Consider the following 10705-nt stretch of genomic DNA (forward strand, 5'->3'; position numbering starts at 1 on the left):
ATATATATATATATATATATATATATATATATATATATATATATATATATATATATATATATATATATATATATATATATATATATATATATGTGTGTGTGTGTGTGTGTGTGTGTGTGTGTGTGTGTGTGTGTGTGTGTGTGTGTGTGTGTGTGTGTGTTTTACAAGAACACTCGGCACTGGTCCTTATCTCATCAGATTAATCTTAGTCCTCTTGAAGAAACTCTTTGCAGGAGCACCGTGGAAGGTCTTGGCGATGCTTGTTAGCCGTAAAAAAAATGTGGTAAATATTGGATGCTGGTGTGGGGATAGGTATCGCATCTCGGTCACCTTGCTGTACCTGTCGGTGTTTGGCGATAGCGCGCGGGGATCTAGGGGCATGAAGTGTAATTAGGGACGTTATCCTGAGGCACTGACGGGAAGGCTTGAGTGAGGAAAAAATGGCATTACCCTTGTGATGGTTGAGGCAGTGGCGAGGCGCGTGTGGTGACCTGTTGCAGAGGCGGCTGCCAGGTGAACTTGGTCGTGGCTCAGGGGGCGGAGGATCTGAGGAGGATGGTTCGCCCGCGCATCGCCAGGCAGTGATGTTCAGAGTGTGTAAGGGGAAGCACGTCGCACCGCATCTCCGGCCACCAGTCCCACGCTGGCTAGTTGGCTCTTGCCGTCGCTCTGAACACTGTCGCTCTTCTTGGCTACTTGGACCGTGCTGAGGATTGCCCTGGGATGTTATTTATAGAATGTGATGCATTTGTAGCATGTGGTGAGCTCTGATAAGCTGTGGAGTCTGTTTGCTCTGACAAATCAAAGATCTATCGAACTATAGTTGCTAGCCATGTGTAACTTAGTGTAACAATGCCTGTACCGCAAATATTACTACAGGAAAAGATTGATGATGTTTGTTCCGTGAGTGTCTAGAACAACACACCTTCCTGGATAGATTCATCACCATGCGAGTGCTAACACCTGTGATGCTGGTGGTGGTGATGGTGGTGGTGGTGATGGTGATGGTGGAGGGGTCGTCCATGAGGGGTGGGAGCAGTGCCTACCCTCTGAGAGAGGGGCTGAAGCTTGTGAACAATGGCTATGATGGCGTGGTAGTCAAGGTGGATGATCGTTTCCCTGAAAGCTGGTGCAACACTATTCTTGACAGACTTGAGGTGAGTACTAAATCTTACTTAACCTTCCCTTCTTCCCCCGGGCTGTCACGGTGGCCCTCAACCCGCCCCACGGAGATTAAAGTGACTCGTCCAGCACAAGCCCGGCCTGCTTTGTGTGTGTGTGTGTGTGTGCTGGTGTCGACAAGTGGGGAAATGTCTTGCTTCTCTTACTTATCTTTTCAAGTCAAACAAACCAGAAGTCTTATGTCGAAGTGATTTCGCTATCCAGTACAAGTGGCCGTTCGTGCAGCAGGTGTAGGTTGAATGAGCAAGGGTGTGAGTGGCTGCAACCAGCAGTGTCTGTAGGAAGCATTAGTTGCCTCACGTCAGCGAGTTGACCTCAGGTCACTATTTGGAGCGGCAGCGAGAGGGCCAGGAAGAACTGCGTGCCAGGAAACATTAATCACATAAAGTAATTATGTCCTACAGTATGCGGAACAGAACGAAAGCTAACATTTTATACTCCCTACGCATTGCAAGAATTGGACTGTCATGATTAGATTTTTTTTCTTTACGTGTCACGAATGAATAGATTCACACATACACACACACACACACACACACACACACACACCCGGTAGCTCAGTGGTTAGAGCGCTGGCTTCACAAGCCAGAGGACCGAGGTTCGATTCCCCGGCCGGGTGGAGATATTTGGGTGTATCTCCTTTCACGTGTAGCCCTTGTTCACCTAGCAGTGAGTAGGTACGGGATGTAAATCGAGGAGTTGTGACCTTGTTGTCCCGGTGTGTGGTGTGTGCCTGGTCTCAGGCCTATCCAAAGATCGGAAATAATGAGTTCTGAGCTCGCTCCGTAGGGTAACGTCTGGCTGTCTCGTCAGAGACTGCAGTAGATCAGTAGATCAAACAGTGAACAGTGAACACACACACACACACACACACACACACACACATATATATATATATATATATATATATATATATATATATATATATATATATATGATTGGATGTATACTAAATCTATGTTAGATAGGCAGATACACACACACACACACACACACACACACACACACACACACCGCGTAGTGTAGTGGTTAGCACGCTCGACTCACATTCGAGAGGCCCGGGTTCGAGTCCCGGTAAGCGGCGAGGCAAATGGGTAAGCCTCTTAATGTGTGGCCCCTGTTCACCTAGCGGTAAATAGGTACGGGATGTAACTCGAGTGGTTGTGGCCTCGCTTTCCCGGTGTGTGTTGTGTGTTGATGTGGTCTCAGTCCTACCCGAAGATCGGTCTATGAACTCTGAGCTCGCTCCGTAATGGGAAAGACTGGCTGGGTGACCAGCAGGCGACCGAGGAGGAGGTGAATTACACACACACACACACACACACACACACACACACACACACACACGTGTATGATATTGCGTTGTGGAATTTATAATAATTTCTGCACCCAAATTCCTTTAATTAAAGTTAGCAGGCGTGCATGGGGAGGAGCATGTGCAGCAATGCCCCTCCGCTACTAACAGGCTGCACGTTTCATCCAGGGTTGTGTCTGGAAAGTATTAGTATTTTTGCAATATGACAGACAATGTACTTGGAGATTGTAACTTCAAAGGGCTAGATAACATTTCCAGCCAGCAGTGTCGGCAGCTCCGCCACTCGACTTCCAAAACGCTGATGTATTGTAACCATTCTCCTTAAATTGAAAATCACTCTGAGCTACACCGCGATGCCAAATAAAAGAAATTTACATCATGTGCTGTTATGTGTATTCCTTGGAGGAACGTCAAGCAATATCTAAATATTTGATGTTCATGTTTTGTTCTTTTGATTCTACGAGTGTAGGCTGCTCATTCATCCATCCAGACTGTGCAAATTGTACGTGCAACCGTCAGGCATGTTAAGACATAAAACTAGTAATTTCCTGCTTCACTGCTAAAACTTTTCTTTCTTTTTTCTTAAACTCATATTATATTTACTTTATAATTGCGAGAGTAATACCAGGTTTCCAGTGCAGTCTATCAACACCTGGTCTCATATAGTTCCTCCTTCATGTTAACTCGGGTGTGTGTTACCTTCTTGAATTGCGTACATTCATTGTGCTCTGGTAGGTTAGGTTAAGTCATCTGGTTAGGTAAGGTTAGGTTAGGTATGGTTTGTGTAGTCTACTGTGTTATGTCAAGTTAGATTAGATCTTCTGGTTAGCTCTGAGATATGTAGTTTGCTGGGTTGTGTCACGTTAGGTAAAGTTAGGTAAGGTTCATGTATTTTACTTGTCACATTAGGTAAGGTTAGATATGATTTGTGTAGTCTCCTGGGTTGAGTTAGGTCTAGTTCATGTAGGTTGCTGGGTTGTGTCACGTTAGGTAGGTTAGGTTAGGTCTGGTTTATGCATTGTGCTGGATTGTGTGGATCATGTTATGTAGTGTTCCAGCTGTATGTTGTGTGTTCGATGCTGGCGCGGAAGAATGAGGTGCAGCTCGCGTGCCGTGTAATAGAGGCCAGCGGGAGTGTGTGCGCGAGTAGGGTTTTCGCTTTTCTCACAGTTTTTGTCTTTTTGTGGAAACATTACACGAATACTTTTTTACACAAACTTTTCTTGAAATGTTTGATATTTCAGTTTGTTTTATCTTTCCTTCCTCGGATAAAATCAATGGACATCTGTTATCCATTATGTATTTTCTATTAATTCAGTATTTTTATCTTATATTTATCAAAGAAAATTACATTTGTTCGTGTGTTGTAATTTTGTAGATAATAATATTTCCTTGCAGTTATCATTATTTATTATTATTATCATTATTATTATTATTATTATTATTATTATTATTATTATTATTATTATTATTATTACTATCATTATATTATTGTTATTTTTATCACCATTATAAACATCTTTACATGTGAAGGGTCAGACTTCTGTTATTCCACTGCAGTGTTCTCTAACTTATCATAACTTCTATAGATCAATACACACATAATGGTGTGCGTGTGATCAAGCAAATAATGAACTGAAAATCATTCACTCTCCACAACACAAAAGAATATGTATAACACAAATTGAAATAGGAAGGCATTCAGCATCACCTAACCCAACTCTCTCTCTCTCTCTCTCTCTCTCTCTCTCTCTCTCTCTCTCTCTCGTCGCTATACTTTCATCACATTCTGGATCTGATGGAGGTTTTTATCTGTGGTAGAGCGGCGTTATTCAGGAATGGCTTAGGCCTGCTGTGTAGTGGAGATGCCTGAAGTGCGGCAGGGCGGGAGGACTGGCCGCCGCTGTGGCTTACCTGTGGTCGGCGGGCTGTGGTGGATAATGATTTCTGACATTTACCTTTCGAGCATTTTCATATTTTGGAGTATAATTTTTCGGTATATGATTCCAGGCTTCGTGCTGCATTTTTCAATAACATTATTTTGTATATCTTTTGTTTTTGTTTTGTTTTATTTTTGCTTACTGTTTTTCCATCTTGTTCACACACAGACACACACACACACACACACACACACACACACACACACACACACACACACACACACACACACACACACACACACACACACACACACACACACACACATTATTATTATTATTATTATTATTATTATTATTATTATTATTATTATTATTATTATTATTATTATTATTATTATTATTATTACTCTTATTATTATTATTTTTATTTTTGTTATTATTCTTTTTCTTTTTCTTCTTATTATTATTATAATAATAATAATAATATTATTATTATTATTATCATTATTATTATTATCATTATCATTATTATTATCATGTTCTTTCCTTACTTACTGCAACATAACTGAAGTGCTGTATGGTATTTCGTTTCGATCGACAATGTGCGAGAAGACAATTTAATCCTAACAATAAAGACAGAATAAATGCAAAAGCTGCTGTGTGCTGCTGTCTGGAGTGTCTGGGCTGAGATGAGGAGGTGTGCATGTCTCCATGGTCTGAGCAACTCATGATATTAGCCATGCACTCACTCACCCTTGGCTCTCAGTGTGCAGGAAATGTAGGAAGGTCAGAGCTTGTCTCACACACACAGTCTCTTTAAAAGGCGTATCAGTTCTGGATAGTGTGTCTGTGTCGATAAAGGAGATGATAAGAAGACTTAAGTGCAAGAAAGAAGCAGGGAAGCTATAAAGGATAAATGGATAAATGTCTCATAAACACGTACGTAGTGTAATGATGACAACAGAGACTTGAACATTGTACTTTACTGTAATGTCATGATAAGACAACACAGGTAAGAAGGTCAATAAGTGGGGAATGAAATGAGGAATAAATATTTACCTAAGTGTGATGTAAATGTTTGAAAATATTATAACAGAAAAGAAGTTTGGAGCAGAAAAAAAAATGATTGTGTAGATCTTCCAAGAACACACACACACACACACACACACACACACACACACACACACACACACACACACACACACACACACACACACACACACTCGGATCTGCCTTGGGGAGAGGACAATACTATTCCTGATTTCATTTCTGCTGGGAAAGAGGCGAATTCCAGCGTGTGGCTTGCGTGTTGTTGTCTGGAAGTTCTCATTTCCAGGCCAAAAACATCGCAGTATTCAAGAAGGCAGCGATTGGGGGGTAAGGGAGGGTGGGTGCTGCGTGCTGACGGCTCTTTCTTCAGCACCTTAGTCCTCCACTCTGACTTACTTTCTCTCGGTGCTGGGATAAGCTTTCTCTCCTCCTTTCTTCCGGTTCGCTTTCCTTCTTTTCTCTCTCTCTCTCTCTCTCTCTCTCTCTCTCTCTCTCTCTCTCTCTCTCTCATCTGAGTTTCGTGTATAGAATTTTGGCTTCCACGTACGAGGTATTATTTCGTCTCTCTCGTGTCCAACTTTTCATTAACTTTTTACTCCAAAGTACTTGCAGTCTGGAAATTAGTTTGCATGAGTGGTCTCGTCTCGCCACAGGGATCCCCGTGACTCGTGAATTGTATACCGCGATTAGCTCCGTTGTACCGTGTTTCTCTATTGATTGTTGAGGGGCTTCCTTTGGTGATTTATTGTGCCTTCCCCCTTTACCTCCGATGGTGTGCGGTGAGGTGCTTCTCTTTGCCATACCTGTACACCGCTATGGCTTCCCGCTTGTTAAAATTATCCGCTTTATATTTACGGTGCATTGAAGGATGTCAGTGACGGCAGATTGTCGTGTATTTATACAGTTTCAGAGCCTCAAATTTGTCTCAGAGAGTTAGTCTAGGATAGGTAACTCATAATGAGGGAACGAGTGTCTCATTATTTTAAAGTTACCGTTGCTTCATGTCTCTACAAAATGAAACGATAAAGCGAACAAGATAAATTAAAACTAATGAAAGAAAAATTCAGATCTCGCAATTAAACAAGTTGCATTACAAACTGTGCTCATAAATAGAGTAATTGTGAATTTTTATTGTTTTCTTCGTGTCCTTGATTCTGACTAACCCATTCTTTGTGTGTGTGTGTGTGTGTGTGTGTGTGTGTGTGTTTCTCTCTCCCTTCATTTACCTTTTTCTCGTAGATATCCAATGCACGAATACATTTGAAGAATTTATTATTTTCTCCATACTATTCCTCTTTGGAGTATACGCGAGGGTGAACAACACGCAATCCTCTCAGGCTGGGCATTTCACTTGGATAGTCAGATAATGAAACACATTTTACGGTCCAGGCTTCCATTCACGAGACCCGATATAGACTCCGAGAAACCCTCCATACCTCCTCATTCTCCTCTTCATCATCCCTCCCTATCCTCCTTCTTTCTCCATCCTCTTTTAAATGCCCCTTCCTCTTTCCTCCTTTTCCCTATGAACCCTTTCCTTTGACTCTTCCCTGTATTGTCTCCTTATTTTGTGTAAATAAGGTAAGAGAAAAGTGTGATTAATTTTTATTGATTGTGGACTTGTGGACTTTCTAGTTGCGTGAATTAAGCGGCCGTCATGGAGTAAAGACACGATATTGATAGATATTCGGGCTTCTAAGTAAGTAGGAAATGTGTGGCATATGTACAGAAGGGACAGAACGATGTTGGGTCAATATGGTAAGGTTTAAGTCGTCCTGGGTCGTCCTAATTGTCCTTCGTACGTGCTGCGGGTGTCGCCACATCTGTGTTAGCCACAGAAGAGCTGAGTGATTATGACAGGAATGTCTGATTGGTGTAGTGTTGGCGTGTCTCGTGTATTCCCGTGTGTGTGGCCTTCCCCTGGCTGGTCATTAGTGAAGGGAAGGTAAAAACGTGTCATTCGTGTCAGCGTTACGCGACATATTCCCAACTCATTCACTTATACACATAGATCATTTAACATGTAAAGAATAGAATGGTGTCAGAAGCCAAAAGAAAATCTCGTCGCTGGGTATGAAACACGTTCATTGTTAGAGTCCATCTGAAAATAACACATTAGATAACTTTGTGGTTGTGAATTAGTGTTGGCATTCATTATAAACCCTCTATCAGTGTTAAAGAATTGTGTTACAATTCATTTAAAAATCTCGTAGATGTTGATATGGAATGGTGTGTGAATCTTAAAAAGTATTCCTATACGTGGATAAATTTCACAATTAGAATCCACTTGAAAATACTGCAGTCCTTGGCAAAGAATAGTCTTACAACCCTTCAGAAAACAGACACTCCTTCACTGGATAAAGAATTGTGTTGGAATCCACTAGAAAACTCTCTTCCCGCCCGCTTGTGTTTTCTTGTGTCGCTGTGACGTGTATCAGTCTTGTCACGGATTTAATAAAATTTTCCCCCGTGAAGCATCAGTCTGTCTGGGGGCAGAGCCGCGCCTGCCTCTGACAGCACCCGACGCGACGGACATGAAAAGTGCATCGGTCATTTTATGAAATTTATGCCGAAGGAAAATGGGGCGTTTAGAGGGAAATAACATGTTACAATGTGTGTGTGTGTGTGTGTGTGTGTGTGTGTGTGTGTGTGTGTGTGTGTGTGTGTGTGTGTGTATGTGTGTGTATGTGTGTGTCCACCATAAGTATCTTCCATTTTTTCCAGTAGATTGGATAGTACAGCTCATTACAAATAGCCTCATTACGGTTAGCGTGTTCCTTCATTTTCATTTGCATTTCCTTGTATTCTTTAGTGCAAGAGAGAGAGAGAGAGAGAGAGAGAGAGAGAGAGAGAGAGAGAAGATGGCTAGCTCACCTTTCGTCCTGGTCTGTAAATCAAGTGGCATACACATCCCAACCTTTGTGCTGTTTCCGTATGGTGTCCGTTTTCTTTCTTTTTGTTTTTGGCAGAGTGCAGGAAGGCGGGGGAAGGGAGTGATGGACTGCAGGTGTGCGCTTAGGTGGAAATTGATGGACGTTGACTTATTTTTCTCTCTCCTTCTTATTGCCTCACAAGCTGCGTAATTAATCATTGGTGCATCCGTACACATTTAAGTCTTCCAGCTCTTCTCTTTTATGTCTGTCTGTCTTTCTTCCTGTCACGGTGTTTGGAGTGTGTGAGTGTATTTTGCTCGTTCCTCCAGGGTCAGAAATAGGCGTGATATGTAAATGAAGCGAATCACTGTAGAATGGTACCTGTGACACTGCTCTTGGAATGTATGATGGTGCTATAAGCTGCCCAATTTCATGTTTTATTCCTGCTGTGTGTAAAGGTAGTGTTATTGATGCATTGGTAGTTATAGTCATAGTCTTTTGTGTAGGAATATTCAGACGTTGTTTAGTTTTTTCAAAAGTCTTCCCTAGAATGGTGAAGGATGTCGGAACGCTGCAGGGAGTAAAACATTTGCTGCTTCATTCTACATTTTCACTTCACTACTAACTTTACCTATTTGTCTAGTTTTCTGTCGTTAGTTGGGAAGTTAAACGGCGTCGAGAGAAAGAACCTTAACCAAGACGAAGTGCATGGCGGAGAGAAATCATGTATTGACGAAGGATGAAAAGAGAGACAAAACTCATCATTTTTTTTCATCTTGTATTTCTAGATCTTTAGAGGATGCAGACTTCCTTAGCTTCCTCCATTTGTTTACGCCTGGCCTTCATTTATCCTCGTCATATTCCGTTGTTCCTGTAGCTTTTCTTCCCTGAGCTGTCATCCTCTCAGCTTCATTGTCCATCTGCTGTCACTTTATTCATATAACAGTCTGCTCATGTCCATTTCTTTTCCCTAATAATGTGCAGAGTATCATCTGGTTTAGTTTCGTTTCAGAGTCATGCTCTTTTCCTTGTCCATTTGTGTCCCTTCTCTTACTGTTTCAGGCACGTATTTCTTTCTCTCTCCATTTTTGAGCTCATAAGTTTACGTTATAAGAAAAAAAAAGTGCACAGTAGGAAAAAATGTTTCGGGTAGAGTATTGTGTGCCGTGTAAGAAATTATTTTAAACCGAGCAAAGATTAGCCCAAACAGTCACAAAATGCAATACTAGAGTGAAAAGTAAGAGCTTCATAGTGAACTGCACACCAAGATGGAGGTCAGTGTGAGCCAAAGTTGATGACCTTGCCGGAATGATCCTGATGTGTGCATTAGCAGCGTCTGTGTTCCGCTGAGGGAGGCACTAAATGTGAGAACGTCCTGTGTTGTGGCGTGATGAGTTGCGCCGCGCCTGTCTGGATGAGGAGGGAAGGAGTGGCGAGGCAAAGTGCTGTGTTGGAAGTCTAGTATCCGCGTCTCTCTCTCTCTCTCTCTCTCTCTCTCTCTCTCTCTCTCTCTCTCATTTTATTTAAATGAAGCATTTGTACCCTTCCTTTCCCCCAAGCCCGTGGAAAAGCTGGGGTCACTTAATTAGTTGATGGAATGTAAATTAATTAATAACATCAGCGTACTGAAAGGTTGTATACCAGTTTTGTGTCAAGCATCATTTTGTAGTTTATCTCGGTGTACTTTACGGGGCTTGCTATTATGGGGTGTGTTATGGTGCTCTGCTTCTTGCATTATGTGCGAGGGAAGGGAAATAAACACGTGCCTCACATGAACACTTTTTTTCTCTGAGTCTTTTTCTGTTAAGCTTTTCATGCAGGAATTGGCGTCAGGAAAAACTCTTTTGGTGCATTTCTTGAGTTAGATTTTATTGAGGAAGAAATGTGTGTTAAAACAATTGCAGTTATGGGAAATTCAGTGTTAGATCCGCTCTAATTCAGTGTGTGAAGGAAAACAATGCAGTGTTGAAACCAGTGCATCTCAGTGTATATGAGGCAGTGCAATTCAGTGTTACAACTAGTGCAATTCAGTGTTAGAAAAGATGCAGTTCAGTGTGCGTACCTCTGCAATTCGGTGTTTAAACCAACAATTCTTACATTCCACGCACCTCAGTTCATGGGACTTGACAGAAGGGGAAGTAATAAATATAAAATCTTTACGCGCATTCTTAAACGAAAGTGTGAACAAAGACGAAGGAATCTCTGTCAAAACATAACCATTTACCACGTGATTTATTCAATAGGTTAAGTTTAAAAGGTGAGCTGAACATTACGAGGGCTATAATCTTCCACGCCTCCCTAATTAAAGATCTTGATGACTGCCTGGGCGAAGATGTGCATGCAAACAAAGACTCTTGAACACACGCCTCCGCCACCGTGAGAGTCTCATGTCATGCTGCGCTGGG

The 10705-nt window shown here is 41.8% G+C and overlaps 1 protein-coding gene across 1 annotated transcript in view; it reads left to right on the forward strand.

Moving 5' to 3' along the window:
* Positions 1 to 562: 562 nt before the first annotated feature.
* LOC123515760 (calcium-activated chloride channel regulator family member 3-like) overlaps positions 563 to 10705 on the forward strand; it is a 600791-nt gene continuing 590648 nt past the window's right edge. The window contains exon 1 of the mRNA XM_045274617.1: positions 563 to 1157. Coding sequence (XP_045130552.1) covers positions 948 to 1157 — 210 coding nt within the window. The 5' untranslated portion in view covers positions 563 to 947. The remainder of the gene's footprint in view (positions 1158 to 10705) is intronic.

The sequence above is a fragment of the Portunus trituberculatus genome, chromosome 39, assembly GCF_017591435.1.
Source record: "Portunus trituberculatus isolate SZX2019 chromosome 39, ASM1759143v1, whole genome shotgun sequence".
Classification (NCBI taxonomy): domain Eukaryota; kingdom Metazoa; phylum Arthropoda; class Malacostraca; order Decapoda; family Portunidae; genus Portunus; species Portunus trituberculatus.